Source organism: Podarcis melisellensis, assembly GCF_964234715.1.
Source record: "Podarcis melisellensis genome assembly, chromosome: 2".
Classification (NCBI taxonomy): domain Eukaryota; kingdom Metazoa; phylum Chordata; class Lepidosauria; order Squamata; family Lacertidae; genus Podarcis; species Podarcis melisellensis.
In genome coordinates, this window is record NC_138529.1 from 51,087,812 (window position 1) to 51,109,081 (window position 21,270).

Sequence of the window (21,270 nt, forward strand, 5' to 3'; positions counted from 1 at the left end):
TAAAGCTCCCACAGCAATAATGTGAGAACCAAAAGTCTCTGAGAGCCTTTCATGGCTAAGGACGGCAGTTGTAGAAGAGGAAGTAGGTTTTCTGCCTTCCCAAGATGCAAATTGGCACCTTCGTTATATCTCAGTCTGTTGGCTCTGCTGGAAGAAGAGCTTCAGGAAGCTAGGGAGGCAAAGCGAGAGGGTGTTTGTTTTCCATTTTGTTTTCTTCCAAGTGTTTTGTGTCCAGCTTTTAAAATTTGTTTAAAATAAGAATAAAAACACACTTATTTGTATTAAGAACATAGCAGCTTTTAAAACCAACATAAACTGATTGTCCAGAAAGAGAGAATTCCATAGCTGTGGTGCTACCACTGAGAAGGCCCTGCCACTGGTCTCTCCCCTCCTTGAATCTCTGCTAAAGATGGGCCAGAGAAAAGGGCCTGTGACCCTAATCTTAAGATTGGCTGGTTCACAGGGGCAAAGCTGGTCCTTAAGCTAACCTGACCCCAGGCTATTCAGGTCTCTAATTGTTAAAACTTAAGACTAAGATTCACATTGACCCTGGAAACAAACTGATAACCAATGTCATTAGTGCAAGATTGATATCATGTGCTTCAACTGCCTTTTCCCCACCAGCATTCTGGAGGCCCCCTTTTATACCACTGTCTTTAAAGGCAGCCCTGCAATGGTCCAGTCTGGATGTACATGGGCAGAACAAAGCATTATAAGAAGCGTGAGACCGCTGCTGAAACTGGCAGCTCTGTGTCAAATTCTTTCCTCCCTGCTCCACAGCACCTAGTGCAACTTGCCTTGATGTCCTTACGCCATGTGCTTTCTCGTCTCCACATCATTGGCTGCCCCTACTGGGGGCAAGGAAATAAGCAGCGTCATCCCGCAAGGACATGGGCTAAATTGCAGTAGAAATTACAAAGAGGGAGAGGAGAGAGAGTAGCCAAGGGCTTTTTTCAGTAGCATCCCTCTCCCACCCCTGACTCCTGTTCCAGGACTAGAAAGAGAAAATGGCAAGAAGGAAGTTTTGCTTTTCCTGGGAGGGTTGCTTCACCCTTGCAGGAAATTTCAGAACTCTATGTGCTTGGTAGGTAGCTCTGAAGATGACCTCTGTTCTGTGCCCAGTGGTGATCATTTATTGAACAAGCTAATGAATGATTAGACATCCTTCTATCACGAAGAGGCTGGAGTTTTCCATAGAAGGGAAGCTTACGCAACTGCATCTGTCATCCATCTAGGATAGCACTGATGTGATCTCTTTAATTGTGGTAGCATCTGACAAGAGCTGTTGTCCCTAGGCAACTGCTGCTCGCTCACTCTTCCTCTTGCTGAAATCTTGTGTAATTTCTGCTGCTTGACACTTTTGAAATATGATACTATATTTTTCTTGTAGCTCAGCTCAATTACAGAGCATCCCGGAACTTTGACCAATTACTCTGCAACTGCATGACTCATCTTGTACATACATTATGACAAACATCATTGCTACTCTGCGTAGGTGGAGTACAAGAAAATGATGTTAAAATGACATTAAGGCCCAGCCACCAATGCCCCAAAGTAATTTCTTTCATTGCTGAGTTTGCCCTGCAGAAAGGCATGTCAAAATGTTCTTAATTTAGAATTCTTTACTCCTGCGCTGCAAGAATGCGCTTGAAAAGGCCGTCTAGAACAGAGATGGGGAAGTGAATAAAGAGAAGTTTTTCTCCCTCTCTCATAATACTAAAACCCAGGGCCATCCGATGAATCTGAATGTTGGACAAGTATCATTTTATCTGTCCTGAATCTCCCTTCTTTACGCAGAACATCGTTAAACGAATTCACTCCTGTAAGATGGCTGTCAACTTGGATGGCTTTAAAAGATGGTTAGAAAATTCATGGAAGACAAAGAACATACCTATGATGGCTATGTTCTACCTGCACTGTCAGAGAGATAATGCTTCTGAATTCCAGTTGCTGGGAATCACAAGTAGGGAGAGTGCTGTCGTGCTCAGAGTTTGCTTGTATGCTTCCCATAGACATTTGGTTGATTACTGTGATGCTGGATGAATGAGCCTTTAAGGGTTCTTAGTATGTTGGTCTCCAAATCCCATCAGCCTTACCCACATGGCGAATGGTCAGGGTGCTCAGAATTGTAGTCCAGCACCATCCAGAAGGCCATAGCTTCCCCATCCCTGCTGAACAAGGTTTTTGTTCTTCAAAAATGTTCTACTTTACAAGGAACCCATTGAACAAGCCAGGCTGAACACATAGTGAACATACATTGAATACTCTGCAGTTGTTCATCTTACTTGAATCGCTTTGGAGTTACTTGGTTTGGGGTGCTTGAAGGTGTTTTGAGTCTTCTGAAAGTTTCCTATGGTTCCCTGACAAACACTCCAGGATTTACACAGAAGCCACCAGAAGCTTTTGATTCCCTTTGCATTGCAGGGGGTTGGACAAGATGACCCTCAGGGTCCCTTCCAACTCTAAAATTCTATGCTTCTATGAGCCGAACACATAGGCAATTTAATTGTGCTGTTAAGCATCACCGTTACTAATCACTGAATCCTGTCAGAGCTGTTCTGTCAGCCTTGGTCTGCCCAGCTCCATGGTTTCGTGAATCATTTGAGGTGACGGCCTGCAGATTCCAGCCTTCACAGTACCTATACTGGCCTTTTGCTCTTCTGGATCTTTCTTTCATAGAATCCAAATAGTCAGTCAGTCCTCTGAACTTGATGTAAATGAAAGCCACAGTCTTGGGACAGATGGCAGCAATGGACTGAGACAGAATCTGGGGACACAGAAAGCTCCCTTGCCTTGAATCAGACCACCGGTGCATATATCTCATATTTGTCCACACTGACTAGCAAGCAGGGTTCTCTTCCAGCTCTAGCTGAAGATGCCAGAGACTGAAATTGCATGCAGAGCAGGTGCTCCATCACTGAGGGGTTAAAAAGCCCTTCCCTCTTTAGTGTTTGCTGTTCTGACTGGAGAGAAACAGAAATAGAAATAGCCTGGTATGAGTGAATTTTCTAGAGTCTTTTGCTTCAAACCAGGTTTCAAGGGGTGTCCTGAGAAGCATAATAATAAACAGGCATCTCTCACTTTCATTCTGGTGTATGTTTCTGCCCTCCCATCTCATTTGTTAGGATGTTGAACAATGCCGGTACTCCATTCAGGCATCCTTCAAGGGCGAACAAAATGGATGAGTCAATTATATAAGGAAAATACCCCTGAAGTGCAGGCTTGTGTGTTTTCAATCTGTCTATTCAGTGCAACTCATTTAAACAAATAGTTACAGGCTCAGGCAACAACCGGTTCACGGTAGGAAAATAAGTTGACGCCATGACAACTATCAGGCCTCGTGCCCAATGTATTTGAGGCATAGAGATACTGCTGAAAAACCCTGTTGCTTCCGGAAGAGGGCATAATCAAATGAGCATAGACTGTCCCCTCTCACTTAGGTGAATTGTCAAGCACAGTTGGGTCACTTAAGCACAGGGGTTGTGTAATGTGTTCAGTTTTTCAAAAAATATTTTAGGAAAGTTAGGAGCAAAGGAAAGGGGGGTGAATGGCACAGAAAGGGCAGTGAGGTTACTGAACAGTAAAAAGACCCTGATCCAGTAATACTTTTCATGTTCTTTTTACTTCCTCATCCAACACATTTGTGGGTGACATTTGTTGTCACAAGGTGTGAGCCACTGGCTTTAAAAGGGGACTAGAGATGATGGATAGATCAGCCAATGGCTACCAGTCACAATAACTAAACATAAATTATCCATGTTTAGAGGCAATAATCCACTGAATACCCATTGCTGGTAGCTATGACCTTCATGCCCTACCTATGGAGTTCCCAGGAGCATCTGGGTGGCCACTGTGGGAAATGGAATACTGGCTTTGATGAGTCACATTCCGTGCACATATTTTTTAGCAAAGCAATGCTCTTAATATAACACGTTATTGTATGTTATTTTCACTAGTAAATATGCTTTTGTACGCATTGCCTGGTTGGCGAACTGCACAACAATATTTGGAGAAGTGCAAATTTTGCAGGATGGTTGCACGTTAGTTTGTGTATTGCTTCGGAGAGTGCAAATTAGCAAATTAGGTAGATTCACCTTTAAAAGTGAGGTGAATCGAATTTCTGCCCCATCCATAAAGCGGAGGCTGTCGCCACAGTTTCATGGCTTGGACTGGATGGCCTTCAGATGTCCTTCATGCACCTATAATGTGTTCAGTAGAAGGGAAATCGGTGTACCATCTGTGAATTCAGCTTTTTAAAAAGTTCTGCTTCATGACCTATGATGATATACACAGAGCAAAGGGCATTTGATTACATCAGCTTTTTCAAAACAAACAAATCTAAACATACTTCAGAGTACTGCCTTTGATTTCATTTCAAGTGAAAAGATCACTGGCTTTGGGATGGAGGAATGATTCCTCTGCATTTTTGATCTGTGTACAAGTTTCAGGCTTTTCCAGGGCTCTTGATATCGAGGCCCCACTTCTGAGGGATGTCGTACTAAATGTCAGAGGCACATGAACAACTGAAATGTTAAAATGTGATCTGAGGACAAAAACCCCTCAACCTCGGAAAATTCATCTTGGATTCGTATAGTTGCTTCGTTGCTCCAAATAGTGACGTGGCAGGAAGAAGCAATCCATGTTTGGGTAATTTTATAATCTGTGCAATGTGTATAACATATATAATGAAAGCCGGGTGTAGATTAATGGAAGAGTCAAGTCAAACATTTGTAAATTAGCAGTCATTCATTTTTGTGTTCCTGTTTTAGCTGATTCAGTGCTGTGAAGTCGCACTCCCAACTGTGTTCCAAATGGATCTTTTGATTTCATAGCTGCACTTTATTATTTTATTGGTGTCATATTTATTCTCATCCTACCTCGGCTGATTTATCTTGTAATGCACACAATGAACTTGTGTTATCAATTGCACATACACACAAACAACCTGCAGATTCACCCTTGTTGCAAATATGAACCCCTTTCATGGCCAATGGTCAGAGTTGATGGAAGTTGTAGTCTTCCATCTAGCAACAGCTAGAGGACCACAGTTTCCACACCCCTGGTGTAAGGTTTCTGAGGCATTCATGGGCAATGCCCCTATTCTCAATACTTGCTACCACACTTGTGGACCCCCCCCAATCTGTACAGCTGATCTGTGCTGAGGCAAAAGTTCAGTCTTCAAATTGAGCATGCTCTGCTCAGGCCTCCTACTTGTGAGAGTTGCGAACTGTATGTTTGAGAGCTCCCCTGTTTGATTTTTGCATAACATACTTAAATTGTATTTCATTTATGTGAGGAAGGAGGCACTGGTCTTTGAAAGTTTATGCCATGATTAATGTGTTGGTCTTTAGAAGGTGCCACCAGACACTTTGCTATAGGTCACCCTTGCTGACTGGATTGTGTTGACTGCTGATTATTTTCCCTTCATTTTATTACTATTATTTTGCAGCAGCGAAAGCTTAAAATGGACTCCTTTCAGTAATTAAATCTGAGATTCTGGGAGATTGAACAGTAATGCACCAGTCGCCAGATGTTGCAACTCATGAGCTTCCCTCGTGGCCACAGAGGATTCTAACTTCCCTAGACGTATCTTTGCTGAGCTGTAGTCACTGTTGCATCTAAAAAGGCTCCTTGCAGCTCTGAGGCTTCTGTTAATGCAAAATCCCAGATGTAGCCAGGGTGGCAAAGTGCCACATTGCACAAGCTGATGGGAAGTTATGAGATGTCACTAATGAAAGGTCAGCAGCAGGTTGATATGCCCCTATGCAGTAATCCCATTAATTGAATCACCTGCTCAAATTAGTGCTTTGAAAGGCAAGTCAGCTCCAATTTTTCTCAACACGCCCCCCCCCTTCCTAATGATCCACTTTAAAAAAAAAGAGAGAGAGATAAAGCTTTTCTGCACCTGGGCATTAATTGGGAACACTGGCAGGAAATTCTTAGCAGGAAAAACAACAGATGCTTTTGCAGATCCCAAAGACCAGAAACCGTGAATTTAAGGAGCAAACTGCATTGTTCACATATTGAGTTCAAACTACTCATCCGCTTGTGTTAAATCTAAAGGATATGTAATATTCTTGTCAGCTACATGGATTGTAGATCTTTCCAGAGCCACAATAGTGGTCTTGGAGGAAAGCAGCTGTAATAATGACAACAAAAGACTCTCTGATATTATCTCCTACTAACAGTTATTAATGTTTCTCCTGTTAATTGTTACTAACACTGCCACAGACATGACTGTGAGTAGCAGAAATAACTCTTTGATGCATGACTACAAGTCAGCTTCACAGAGATCCGGCATATTTGCATATTTCACAGCAAAAGTCACATGTCAGGTGGACAGCGTCTAGCTCTGGTCTCTGTCACACCAACCGAGTAGATGGGCATGCTGAAACCCTTAAGCTTCCACTCAAAAGACAAGTAATGCAGGGCCGGCTCACCCATGAGGTGGGCTAAGGCAGCTGCCTCAGGCACAGAAACCCAAGAGGGGGTGCCCCCATAGAGGCCCTGCCCACCTCTGCCACCAGCAGAGAAGCAGCACCAGTAGTGGGGGCCATTTCCAGTGAAATCGCACCGAGAGCTCGCAAGACCTCCACAAGATCTTGTGGAATCTTGCCGGAACCTATTGTTGCTGCTGCTACTTTGTGGGAACCACCATGTGATCTGGGTAAGGGAGGCTTCGGGGGAGTGGTGATGGTAGGGTGTTTTGGGGTGACACCTTCCAGTTTTGCCTCAGGTGGTGAAACAGAACCCACCCTCTCTGATCAAATAGGTACTCTTTGGCCATTTGCCTCACTCTGCCTAATGACAGGGCCAGTCCTATCCTCATCACGCTGCCATGAGTCTTGTGCTTAATTCTGTTTGCTTGTTTCTGTTCAGCCACTGTGAGAACAGGATGCCGGACTAGATGGGCCATTGGCCTGATCCAGCAGGCTCTTCTTTTGTTTGTATGTTCTTATAGCTGCCTTTTTGACTTTGCCAGCAATGGTGCCTCATCCAGCCTGCAAGCCACTCTCTGCTTTTCACTGTCCAGCTGCATTGTGGGAGTAGGAGATGAGACCCTGCAGGAAACAACTATGAGATGCTGCTGCTTTGTAGATATTCTCCTTGCCTCTTCCTAGTCTGTAGTGCTATGATGATAAAAGCATAGCCACTGCACCAGGCCTAATAATGATCTACCTGTTGCCTGCTCAGGAGGCATAGAATTGCAGTCTTATAGAATCGTAGAGTTGGAAGGGACCCCAAGGGTTATCTAGTCCAACTCCCTGCAATGCAGGAATCTCAGCTGAAACATCCATAACCGATGGAGTATTATTGGAGTAAATGAGCTCTTAGATCTGAACAGGGCTCCTAATTCACCGCCACCCAAAATAAATGTTGACTTCTCTCTCTCCAGCCTCCATCCACACTAGGGGTGGAATAGGAATAGCTCAGGAATAGGAAAATCAAACCCGTTTCTGCACTAAGAAATCAAATTTGCTAAGTAAGTTTAAAATGTGAAACTGTACCTGCACAGAATATTTTTGTGATGTAACCTGGCTGGCTAGATGCGTATGATTTATCTCCTGTATTTTTTTCCTGTAAAGTATGGACCATGACCATCATCAAAGCATGGAATTGGGGGCAGGGAGAAACCAGTAGCTCGCTTAAGAAAATAATGTGCTCAGCAAAGAATATTTGCAGCCATTCTGACACTGTCAACCTTCTCCTTCAAGCCCACAATACGAGAACAGATTGCAGGAAAGCAAATCCCATTCCATTTTTTTTTTAATGTGCTAAAACTCAAAATATTTTAGGCTACTTCCCTGCTTGAATGATGGGGAGCAATATTCCAGGCTGTTCAGTGACAAAGTGGGGGGGGGGGGACCAAGCTGTTAACTTTAAGGACTTTAAAGCATCTACCTAGAAATCGCATTTTAGGACTTCTTTGGTGCTTGCACAGGGAAATGGTAGTTTTTGTTTGTGCCTAGGACTTGGCAGTGCCGTACATCACATGGCTGCAGCTTGGCACTGCAAACATTTTAAGACATCAAATCCATTAGGACTGAAACAGCCTCTAGAAATCATATTATGTGATGGAGATTGGCCAGTCTAATTGAGCCAGCTACTTATTGCCCAGGCAATTTAATGATTTGACAAATTGCTTGGAAACATGGTGTACTTGTTTGTTTTGTGCTTTCACTGTGCCCACGGGACAGCGGGGCAGGGGAATTAGCGGCGGAGATGTCACCTCAGCTGATAAGCTCTTTCTTAATTACAAAATGTGCAGAAGAAGTAGGGCAAGGGTGTCGTGGGATAGCTCCATGGGAGGGAGAAAAGTTTTTTTTGTAAAAGTGGGAGGGAAATGTTTTGGAGAGTAAGAGCTCCATTTTACACATCGAGTGCTTGGCTTGCAACATATTTCAAGTCTGTCCTTAACGTTGAGCCTTTGAATTCTACCGATGACCAATTTAGAAATCATCACAAGATGTAGGCTGCCATCTTGTCTGGGATTGCAAAAAAAAAAAAAAAAAGGAGGATAAGGCTATCAATGGCTGCTAGTCATAATGGCTATATCTAACCTCCAGTAGCAGAGGTGGTATGCCTTTGAATACCAGGTCCTGGGAAACATGAGTAAGAAGAGCACTATTTTACTCAGGTCCTGCTTCTGGGCTTCCCATAATCCTCTGTGAGAATAGAATGTTGCCCTAGAGAGCCCTTTGGTCTGATCCTTCAGATACCTTCTTATGTTCTTAACTTGCTAGCATAGCCTCAGAATTTCTCAATTTAATTTTTAAAAATATGATACAAAGAAAACGGAATACCAGAGAAGTTCTAGAGAGTTACCAACTGTCCAATATTAGATAAATAATGTATCATAATTCTTCCACTCCATCATACATGGATTATGCTTTATAAATTAAATAATTTTCTTTCTTTCTTTTTTTACATTTTCATTTCTGTGAATAATAAATCATCATGAAACTTCTAGCACATTTTCCCCCCATATTTTGATACTTATTTTAAGCTTCCAGTACAGAATGAATTCATCACATTGTTCCAGATAATATTGTTTTGCAACCCACCCTTTCCAGATCAACTTAAAGTATGAAATCTTTTAGTACAGGCTATACATAGTTTCCCCACTCTGAATAATTGTATTGTCAGGAGTCAGAAAACAGAAAGGACTGGGACAGATACATGGCTATGTGGAAGGAAATAAGATCATTAGGTATAGAGAGTTAGTTCAAAAAGGTATTTAAGAAGCCATTTTTTAATTTTTAAGAATTAAAAACAGCCATTCCAAAATAGCTAGAGCTAATTCATGCTCATTGCAAATCAAGCTCAGGTAAGATTTCCCATCTCTAAGTATTTATTGTGACAAGGGCGGAAGGATCTGCCAGTTTAGTTTCTTGCATTTTCTCCAATCGTAAGTTCAGATTTCCACATTTTGCAGTAGGTTACAGTTTTTAAATAAAAATCCTCTTGAAAATTCACCAGCATTTTAGTACAAATTTCTCCTATTAAACATTTTCTTATATGCTGTTTTAAGACATACGTTTTGCAAGCAACTTTGTCCAATAAATTGCATTCTGTATGTTTTCACTAATATCTTCATTTTTATGCACACTTTCCACTAACACATACATTTTTGTAAATGTTGTTGGGCCAGAGAACTGCATTACAAAATTCAGATAACTCTGAATTTTGAAGGCTAGCTGTGTGTTGGTTCACATATGGTTTCCGAAAGTGCAAATACAACAGTTTTGACCTTAAATATGTACTGAATAGAATGTCTCCTCGATTCCTAATTGGAACCCCTACCAGTAGCCGTCAACAAAAGTGCCAATGGGATTTTCTGCACCCAGTATGCTGTATTTAGATTGGGCGCCCTGCTGCACTTGCCAAAGGAGACAAAAATTAGCATCCATTTTACGTCACTTGCAGGATTTACAGGTGGGGTGAAACACTCACAAAAATATCAGAGTAATGAGACAGAATATCAAAAGGTGGGAAGCTCCCCATCATTGTAGTTCCACACTACAATGGAACTATGCCAAACCTAAACCAAGAACTCAAGCTTCCTGAGCTGTAGATGTGTTGCGTTACTGTAGGTCTTTCACCTGCTGATTTTTGGCTGCGATACTACACTCAGTGCAACATCAGGCATAGAGGGGCTCAAAAGTGATCTAAGATTTACAGCAGTTCTGTTCAGATGTTCATGCTTGGATAAATTCAAGATTTAATTAGTCAGAAAGCAAGCTGTGTAGTCATTCGTTGTGGCTATTTATTAATACCTCATAATAACAACATTTTTTTCTTTTTCATTTTTGAGCTAAAACGATCCGAAATCCCCACTCAGCCAAGAAGCTCACTTGGTGCCCCTGTGCCAATCAGTGTCTCTTAGCCTAACCAAGCCTAGCCAAAGCCAGGAAAACAGGCATGCCTCCCTCCCTCTCCTCCTTGCTTTAGTTGCTGCCATCCAACTCTGATGTTTCTTGCAGGAAAAAACAAAACAGAAAACAGTTTGCCAGCCCTGATATAAAAAGTACTCTAAATACATACAGTTTTGCAGTATAAATTGATTTCGCTCACCATTGTTTTGCTCACTTCCTGCTCACAACCAGCAGCAAAACCTACCTTACATTACTGTTGTGACTCTATAGAGGGAGGTATAAAATGGCTGTGAAAGGGGACTTAGTGTTTGTATTACAGGCATTAATTTTTGCTTTACTTAACCAGAATGATGCATCTTTGTAAAAGGACATATTTTGTTCTCTCTTTCTCCCTGCCACCTTGCCAGATTAGTACACCTCTGGGGCTTCAACCAATTTGGCCTGATTATTGTGTGTTTAAATGTGTAAGTCCCAACTGTATTCAACTGTGCTGACACATGAGCCACTTTCTGCCCCTTCCTCACAAGAAAGCCTAGGCTGCTGCAATCTTGTACCCACTTACCTTGGAGTAAGCCCTATGAAGCACAAGGAAACTTACTTCTGAGTGTCCTATCTAGGAGAATCTGTGGGGAAAAATTTATCGGTAACTGCTGATCTCAAGTGGAGATTACATACAACAACCAATTTATGCATGGCCAATTGATGTGCAACATGCACATGCGCACATTGCAGCGACCCAGAAGTGGGTGGAAAAAGGGAAGGAATGGGGGAGGGGCATAATGGGTGGAGCTGCCTTATGTGTGCTCTGCTGTTGTGTGCAATGACCTGGAATGCAACCCCCCCCCCCACAAATTGGGGGTTGCATGTACAAGGAGACAGAAGCCACTAGACAGAAAATAATTGAAGGTGGGAGGGACATTCCTTTTGTTCAAACAGCTCAGCTGTCAGTCACAACCCTGATTTCATTTATTGACTAAAAACACTGAAAGGCAGGAGGAGCTGGATCATCTCACAGAAATCATGGGTGTATTCTGGTTAAGACAAGTGCCCAAAAGGAAGCCCATTGGTTTCTGATTGTTTCATATTCAAGTGCTAAAGTCAGGATTTCATGGAATGAGATAAAAGTCATCTTGCAAAGGAACATAGGTTGGATATTGTCAAATAGGAAAATATGGTAATTGGTTGTTTTAAAAGACACCTACTTGTTGTATGAATCAAGAAACATGTAAAGGAGGTTTCTTTTGAGCTAGAATTCCACTAAAGTTGGTGTGGAACAATGCTTTGATCTAATGTAAAACAATAGGAATTAGACAATGTAATGAAGAGGAAGTATCCTGGTTAGCAACATTATCAGGGCTACTTAGTTTAATAAATGTACAGGTCTCATAAGTCTATACCATGTATTCATATTTGTTTATTTAGGAGACTCATTTAAACTCCCAGGATGGTTCACAGGAATGAAATATAGCAAAAACAAATCTGGTGAAATACAGCCCATACCCCCAGAGAGCAGCATTATACAATATGCAAGCTAGAACCATGTGTCACAGCAATCAAGGTTTTATACATAGCTGCAAGCCCATGACAACTGTTTTGGCAAAGAGAGTGATAAAATTAAGGCTGAGTACTTCCCCACCCCAACTGAAGAGACATGGAATGAGGGCATTAGTTTCCATAGCGATCCAGTGCAGCAATTAAGTACCATCTTTGATAAATCTTTGCTGATAGGGTAAGGGCAGTGTCTGCCTGCAAAGGATTCCTGTCTATAATGTCTGTGAGTTTTATCTCCCGCCCTAATTTTTTATTTCTCTTTTGTGGGGATTTATATTGCTTTGAGATTTGCCAAGGTTCATGCTTTTCTTTAAAAAACACACCCCAACCCTGGGTTTTATTAGGTAGTTCAGCTGCCTGATCATGCAGAATCTGAATGCTAATGAAGTCCTGTATTTCCTTGAGTACCCAGAGAACTGTAACTCACCCTTGTCACCTTCCAGTCCATGTTTCCCCCCCTAATTTTTCTCTCTGGTTTTAAATGGCTGCTGACATTTTAATCCAGATCAATTGTGTGTTGTGCATTTTTCAGGTATAATGCAATACCACGGAATATTTCTGTGGGTGTGTAGAAGAGGGAAGAGAGTAACCAAGGATGACCGGAGGGAGGGGAGGCTAAGAACAGGAGGGAAGACGGAGGGTTTGAATCTGGGAGATAAAACTAGAGGTCCACAGACAGATACAACAGTAGTAGAGTCCCTAAAGAGAATGTTTAAAGCCATAGTTATGGCAAGCGTTCTGTGCTGGTAGCCGTGGCGCTTCTATCAATAATCAAAAGCTGGTGTGCAGGAAGAGGAATGTTGGAGGAAGATGGAGCCTGGTGGGAGAGAGAAGCAGGGACTGCAGGTTGGGATGCGCTAGGGAAGGAGGGAAGAATAGCAGACAAGTTGGGAGGGAAGAAAAACGTGGCTCAGTTTTGGAGGGTGTGTTAGGGACTCTTAGGGAGGGAGAAAAGTAATATTGTTGGTGGGGCAGGTTTTGGGGATGGATTGATGGGTGCAGGAGCTGTGGTCCTCAGCTGTTTGAAGCTTTGGCCATGGGATTTGTTGGCTGCCCTCTAGGCCAGTGTTTCCCAACCTTGTGCCTCCAGCTGTTTTTGAACTACAATTCCCATCATCCCTGACCACTGGTCTTGCTAGCTAGGGATGATGGGAGTTGTAGGCCAAAAACATCTGGAGGCCCAAGGTTGGGAAACACTGCTCTAGGCAATGCAACCTAACATTCCCTAGGTTTGGATTGTACTGCATCCCATGACACTTCATTCCTTCTGCCACATTGACTGTCCTACAAGGTCATGCATTCTCCTTGATCAATTCCCAGAACAATTCCTTTTACACTCTTTCAGGGATCACTTTTCTTGTTTCCAGGTGCTGCAGTGCCCCAGATGCAACCTGGTAATGTTTAGCACAACCCAGTAATATTTCTAGTGCTGAATTGCACATTTTCTCCCTACATACTAGATGTCAGCTTGCTCATTTTATATGTGCTAAAGATTCAAGGAGTTCATAACTTCAAAATGTTAATAACTCTGACATTTCTCCTTGAATATTTGCCTGTTATTGTAACCCTTTCCAATTCAGCTTTCTATCCCAGCAACAACTCTGTATTTCATTGCTAATCTGCATTTTTATGGCAGATTTATACATTCAGAAAAAGCATGCCATGCAGTCCTGCTGAGGGTGCACCACTTTGGAATGGAAATGGAGGGATCACATGAGTTAAGAGTCTTCCCTAATACAAATAATATCCCCCCTTTCTGTCAAAATGCCAGCCTGCCTCTTCTTCTGAGATGCTATTAGCTAGCATTGTGCAGGGAGGCTTTTACAAATTACTCTCAGACTACAATCTCCAGAGTAAACTGTAAGCATCTTGTAAATATGCTTTTATACATTTGAATATGCTTTTGGTGTATTATTTTCCCAAAGTGTCTCTCGACTCCCTAAATTTGAAAGGTCTTGTGTGGGTTAGACTTAGCCAATTCTCTGAGAGTTCCTATCCTTTTTGTGCTCTTGTGAATGCATATTTGAGCAACTGATACCTTGAATAAAGGTGAAGGACGGATGGTGCAAATGCACAAGCCAACAAGCTCATGACCACATTTCTCTGTGTTAGGGTTTGACTATCCCTGGGTAATGAAAAGTGCTGCTGCCTATACATTGTTGGACTACAACTCCCATCATCGCTGACCAGTGGCCACGCTGACTGGGGGTGATGAGAGTTGTAGTCCAACAAGATCTGGAGGGTTACTCATTGGCTATTCTTGGATTACATCATCTTTCACAGCTGGTCAGTCCTAGTGTCAGTTACTGCATTGGATTGTGATGGAATCGGGTCACATTGGCCAAATGGGCGCCCCTCAGGAACCACACATGGTCCAAATTTGGTCTCAAAGGCATGCAGTGAGTGCAAAGACCTAAGGCAGCTGCTTTGATATTTATATTCCTCAGACATGTTCAACCTTTCCCGGCAATAGCGTTAGACAGGTGCAGAGCGAAAGGTTTCACTATTCTTAGATTGTTGTAGGTGGAAGGAACATACTGACCCTTTACTCATCTTAACTCCCTGTTCTTAGCACAAAAATACATTCAGCCAAAGCAAGGTCTGCATGAGACGCTTCTGCTTATGTGAGAGGGCTCCATAAGAACAAGATAGGTTGTGGGTTTTTTAACCTAGTTCTGAAGCTACTAATAGTGGCCTGGGATTGTGTGCTAAATAATACAGCACAAAAATGAAGCGTTTAGTTCTGAATAACTCTTTATTGCCTTTTTGTGTCTGCCAGTAGTCAAGCTCACCACAAACCCATCTGCCATCAACAGTCACTTGCTGCAAACTCGCTGCACAATTCAGAGCAGTGTTTATAACATTTAAAGCCCTAATGGTTTAGGACTATAGCTGCCAACGTTTTCACTTTTTTAAGGGAAATTCCCTTATTCCAAATAGGATTCCACGCAAGAAAAGGGAAAAGTTAACAGCTGTGTTTTAGGACCAGGGTATTTAAAGGACACACAAATGTGACTAGTCATTAAGATTGCCTGGAGAAGTTTGTCCCCACATCTCTTCAGGATCTCTGACATTGGAGATGAACTCCCTGCCAAGGGAGGGGCTCCTTGCTCCCACTCCCAATGATCTTCCATAACCGAAAATCCTGACCACCTCTTTTTTAAATGCTGCAATGTTTTACTCTTTTAAATGCTGCAAGCCACCACAAATCTTAAAAAAAACAACCAAATAAAACGGGAAGGTGGAGTGTCAATATTCTGAGAGGGAGGAAAAGAAAAACACCCTCACCGAATTCCAGGGAAAGTCTCCTTTGGCTAAATCTAAAAACACATCATAATTGTGCTTGGTTTGCAACAGAAGACGTAAAAGGAGGTGGTGAAGGCTTACAAGATGCACTTGGCTGCTTTTGTATGAAGCGTGCATTGTTTCTTCCTTCTCACAATGCCACTAACAGTTACACGCTTGGTAGCACACAGGTTCTTACCATCAAGTGCCAAACAAGGCAAAATCTTCAAAATACTCATCCAGTGTGAAACCAGCAGAAGTCAAAGGAGATGCAGCAGCAATTTTTGGTTTATAATAAGAAAGCAAGATTGGAGAGGGACAAACCCAGGTTTTATAGATGATGCATAGAGAAAAATGCACATCATCATAGCCTCAATTTAGAGGGGAAATCGACATAAAAACCTGGGGATATTGGATGTGGTATTCATTTAATTTCCATGCTTAGTTAAGCACTGCAAAGTGTGATAAAGACTGCAGTCTATTAGGCTGATTGTTAATATAAGTCATTTAACTGTGAGATGCTGCATATGTCAGTAGACTAATATTAGCCCTCTTTTGCAGGTCACTATTCTCATCAGTCTGGCTCTTGCGTTCCTCGCCTGCATAGTATTTCTTGTGGTATACAAAGCTTTTACCTACGACCACAGTTGCCCAGATGGATTTGTTTATAAGGTAAGAAGTCTGAGATGGATGAACTGTCTCTGCTAATGACAGAATCTAATTCACCGCACGGCTACAATTTAGTCCTGCATTTTCGCATCAGGATCAAAGACATCATTTGTCAACAACATGCTGAAAAGCAGTTAGTGATTTAGGAAATAGGGGTTGGTAGCACCCTCTGCCAACCACAATTATTTTGAACTTGACAGGTTTAGATCTGCATGAAGCCAACCCCACATATTTCTAAATGAGCTCACATAAACTGGCCTTTAGAGTTCGCTCACTATGAAGATTAGCCACTGAACATTTGGGGATAGAGACTGTGTCCAGTGCATTTTAGAGGTTTGGTGGCAACTCTCTGTAGATGCTGGATGTGTGCCCTTGGGGAGAAACGTGTGCTTATTCTAGCAGGATATTTGTCTTGAGCGTTGAGGCAACATAGGATATAGAAAACAAAAGGTGGTGGTTACCATGCCAGTCCTCTAAAATGAGAGGGATTTAGTAGGAAGAGGTGATTTATTTTGCTGGATCAACTTGTGGATGAGGTAAGCTGGAAGAGCAAATTTCAAAGTCTCATCATAACTGGGAGTGGGGGAGGGATGAGGGAGTGAGGTTGGGGAAGGTTAAGTATGGACAGGTGTGAAATGAACACCTGCCACCCAGTGAGTTGTCTGGTTGACTGGAGATCTGAACCTGTTTTCCACATCCTAACAAGACAATCTGGCACACACTATATTTTATTCTAGAATCAATGGAGACTGTGTACACTACTTGCTTTTTCTATGCAGTCCATGCAGAATCAGATCTGTTGCTTTTGGGGGGCGGGGGGCTGATTTCATTGTGAAAATAAAGGCTCAGCTCAGCTGGTTAGAGCATGGTGTTGATATTGCCAAGGTTGCAGGTTCGATCCCCATGTGGGACAGCTGCAAATTCCTTGATTGCAGGGGGTTGGACTAGATGATCCTCAGAGTCCCGGCCAACTCTATGATCTATTGATTTGAGATTGATTCTGCATTACCCCGCAGTGTGTTCATTTGAAAACGGATGTAGGTGGTCCTGGCAATGGAGGGTATAGCCACACCATTCCAATGATGTTGTCGGTGGGCGTTTACCAAGATTTCAATAACCATGTCTTTATTCACTTGGGACATGTGAAGGGAGTAAAAGGCATGGATTACCTAATTGAGGGGAGGTTTTCAAACATGTAACAAGTCACCACCCACCCACCCACCCTTGCGGATGTCAGGATCTAGAATCAATCTCGATTGAAAGCATCATGTTGAGGATGAGCATGAACAATTCAGGACATGAAAAACTTCACTTTCTGTGCTACAAACGGGTTAGTGTGCGCAGCCTCTGTCCCTTGCCCTGATACTGAATATATTGGGAGGGAGGGAAATGTTCAGAATTTCCTGGATCAATGCAGGATGAATAATGTTTATTTTTAAAAAAAGTTTCTGTAAATGAGATTGCTACTTACTGGCCATGCTTCTCTTCCTTCCCTTCAGCATAAGCGGTGCATTCCAGCCTCCCTGGATGCTTACTATTCCGCTCAGGATTCCAACTCCAGGGGCAGATTCTACACCGTCATCAGCCACTACAGCATGGCCAAGCAAACCAGCTCACGGTCCGTCTCTCCCTGGCTTTCCTCCGGATCGGTAAATCACGAAGCCAAGGCCGCCAAGACAGAAGGCCATTAAGCCAGCTGGTGGCCTAGGGATGGAGGGGAATGGGGAAGAACAACATCATGTCTCTAAAGCATTGCTCTAGTTCAGCGAGGGCACTGGGCAATCAGTGCAGCAAGAATAAAGCAACTCCAAGTGCAGGTGTCATCTTAATGGATATTTCTCTCTCTTTCTTCTTTCTCTCTCTCTCTTGTTCTTTCACTCTTTCTCTCTCCCCCCCTCCTTTGGTGCATTGTTCTCGTTGATTTGTAACTAAGTCAAAATCCTGTACAAAGGCATGTTAGGTGTTGACTATATCTTAACAATGTACAAATATTTTTAAAATCATTGCTTAAGATTTGTTAGAAAAATGAAAAAAATAATGAAAAAACACACAAACAAAAGCAAATCCAGAGGACACTTGCAAGGAAGTAGAAGAAATCACAAGCATAGTTTCTCAGGCCTTTCTTGCCCGCCCCCAAAGGGAAAACAGCAGCAACACACAATACTGTGGAATTTGTCTGTCAGATTAAAATCGAAACTTGTGTTGATGGAGGGACACAATAGAATGTTACACTAGGCTGGGCAAAAGGGCATGAGCTCTAGCCCAACTTAGGGCTTTACAGATCTGATCTATAAAATGAAGATGGATGTGGAAGCCCTTGATGCAATGCATTCATTGGAGTCCCCTGCATGTGCAATGACCTGGTGGATCATGGCTACCATTTCTTTGGTTTCTCTCTCAGAAGGAAATACTGAGGAAGGGCCATAGCTCAGTGGCAAAGCATTTGCTCTGGATGCATAAAATCCCAGGTTCAATCCCCAGCATCTCCAGATAGGGCTGGAAATGTCCCCTGCCTGAAACCCTGGAAAGCCACTGCCAGTCAGTGTGGACGGTCCAGAACTAGATGGATCACTTGTCTGACTCAGTAAAAGGAGACTCCTTATGTTTGTGCCAATTCACATGTCTATATTGACTAACAAACTGAGTTTAAAACATTCACCCCCAACCCCCACCAGGTAAATGCCCCAAAAGGGCAGGCCACAGTTGAGCTGGTCTGATGGCAACCTTCTTGCTTTCTAAAATACCTGTCCTATTAGATGTCGGAAAAGCTGAAACAGGAATATCTGAAATGACCTCTTTCTGCTTCAGAGGCCACAGGAGGATTGAGTCTCCAGTGCAGTGAGCAGTATTTTGAGGAAGATAAGCCCCTGAAATTAGCTTATTCTGTAGATAATTAGTAGCTTACAAGAAAGATTCTATGAACACAATCCAGAGGTGAGCGCCTCTCAGACTTGCAAACCTAAATGGGTTTTTTCCTACTCTTTCTGCTCCAGCTTTTCCTCACCTCATTCAACCTCCAATTGTCTTATTTTTCAGACAAAATGATTATTTTATATACCCCCCCACATAATCTGCATATTACTTGGAGCTGTTGTGGAAAGAACAGGCAGACAAACCCCTTGTGTACCATATGCATGCTTTTCCTTGCTAGACCATAGCTAGATTCCTTAGGATGATATGTTTTAATCCCTCTAGAGTCATATTTTTGCCATGAGCAATGAAGCCAAAAGCTAAAATACTCAACTATTACCATGTAGATGGCAAAGAGACATGGAGCCACTTTGCATATACCATTCCCCACTCACAAAGAAATAGTCTAATTCCTCTAATAGTCGGGGTGGGGGGAAGCTGAGCCTGGATAGCTCAGTTGGTTACAGCCTGGTGCTGATAATGCCAAGGTTGCAGGATTGATCCCCACATGGGGCAGCTGTAGATTCCTGCATCGCAGGGGGTTGGAGCAGATGATCTTCAGGGTCCCTTCCAACTCTATAATTCTATGTGTTTATTTTCCCAAGACTACTTGGCTACTGCATCTAGGAATCTGGTTTTTACTGGGTCAGAGCACTGGTCCATCTAGCCCAATGCTCTGACCGGTAGCAGCTTTCTGGGGTTTCAGGCAGAAAGAGAGAGAGCTCTTTCACATCATCTGCTACTTGATCCTGTACTTGGAGATGTCAGGGAATGAACCCAGGGCCTCTTGCATGCAGATGACATGTGCTACCACTGAGCCTCACCATTTTCCTGCATAAAAGCCAACCTTTAATTGGTAAGACTTCAGGAAAAGGTGTTCATTTCCCATAAACAAGTCTTGCTAGGCTTGTCATTGGTGGGACGGAGACAAGTATATTTTGACTGCATCAAGAAGAGTGGATTCCATGCCAGTCTCCGCCACCAGCTGACTGCACAAAACCACCTTGTTGTGAAAACAAAGTACTTGTGTGAATTGACCCTTAAGCCCAATATGCTTTACATGGTTTGGAGCAGGGGTGCTGCTTCCTTGGAGTGGATAGTGGTCATCAGGGCAGGGTATGGCGGCATTTCTGGCTTCCTAGTGTGGAGGTTGCTGCTGGTAACTGAGAGGGAGAGGGTTGAGGCAGCTGGGAGGTTGGCACGGTGTGGATGCAGCGGCAGGAACATTACATCAGCTCTGCTGCTGAACCCACAACCACACTCGACTTCACTGACACCTCCCTCTCAGTTAGCAGCAGTGATCTCCTCGTTGGGAAGGCTGCTGGGCAAAGCTGTCCCCTGCCACTGGCTGCTACTGCTTGCATTATCAATTAAACGTCAAGGCTTACTAGCACCACCATAGATGCCCAGATCATATGGGCACTTCCATGCAATTTGACGCCGGTGCAGGAAGTCCCCAGGGCATAGTTTGAGGGCATGTAATACAACCTCCTTGTTAAAGCTAAGCAGGTCTGGGTCTGGTCAGTGCCTGAATGGGAAACTGCCTGGGAACTCCATGTACACTGTCTTATGATGGATCACGGAGGGAAAGAAGGTTATAAACATACTGAAGAAATATTACAACTTCTTTGAGTGAATGATCATTCAATTAGATGTGCTGGAATTTGCTTGGGAGTGGTCAGCAGGAGCAACGTTTTGATGATTATGCCCAAAGTGAACCAAATTAAAAGGAAAACTAAGCAAAGTGAAATTGAATCAAACCCAATCAAAGTGTTATACTGACTGCAAGTGAGAGTCCTAAAAAATGAACTTGGAAGTCAGATATCTTATTTAAGTCAAATATGTATATTTTGTTTGCCAAAAAAAAAAAGTCCATTGAGTTGGAGCTGGAGTACAAAAGGAGTTATGATAAATGGTTGTATAATGTAGCCAAAACTGTAGTGCCAAATCTCATTGTCTGACTTTTTATCCTTATCTCTCTACCCCCTTCCTGCTTCATACTTCACCTGTAAATCCATTTATCACCTGAAATGTACAAATCCATGGGGAGGGGGGGGGTTAAGCCCCCAACAACAATGCCCAGAACAACTACTGGACAATTTATAATTTTGTGGTGTATTGTATGTCAGTAGGTAGAAGAGACTGAAGTATTTTTGGTGTAGTTCTTGACCTTTTCTGACAGGACAAATAAAGCTAGATGTGTCTGAGAGTCTCAGCTACTATGGTACGGTTATTTTTATTTTCTTCACTTAAAAGATGGGGGAGGCAAATAAAATGTGGGTGAATTAGTGTGCTTGGAACTGCAAAGCACTGATTGCTCACATTTGTCTTCTCTCTCTCTCTCTCTCTCTCTCTCTCTCTCTCTCTCTTTCAAAACATGATGGGCTGGCATAGGGATGTAGGAAGCTGCCTTATATTGAAGATTCGGTAGGATTCTTTCCTTGCCCTACCGGGAGATGCCAGAGATTAGACCTGGGAC

At 42.8% G+C, this 21,270-nt stretch overlaps 1 protein-coding gene across 2 annotated transcripts in view; it reads left to right on the forward strand.

Moving 5' to 3' along the window:
* Positions 1-21,006, forward strand: part of NSG2 (neuronal vesicle trafficking associated 2) — a 51,665-nt gene extending 30,659 nt beyond the window's left edge. For both annotated transcript variants that reach the window (XM_081900140.1, XM_081900141.1), the window contains exons 4-5: positions 15,774-15,884; positions 17,381-21,006. In XM_081900140.1, coding sequence (XP_081756266.1) covers positions 15,774-15,884; positions 17,381-17,572 — 303 coding nt within the window. In that variant the 3' untranslated portion in view covers positions 17,573-21,006. The remainder of the gene's footprint in view (positions 1-15,773; positions 15,885-17,380) is intronic.
* Positions 21,007-21,270: the final 264 nt, after the last annotated feature.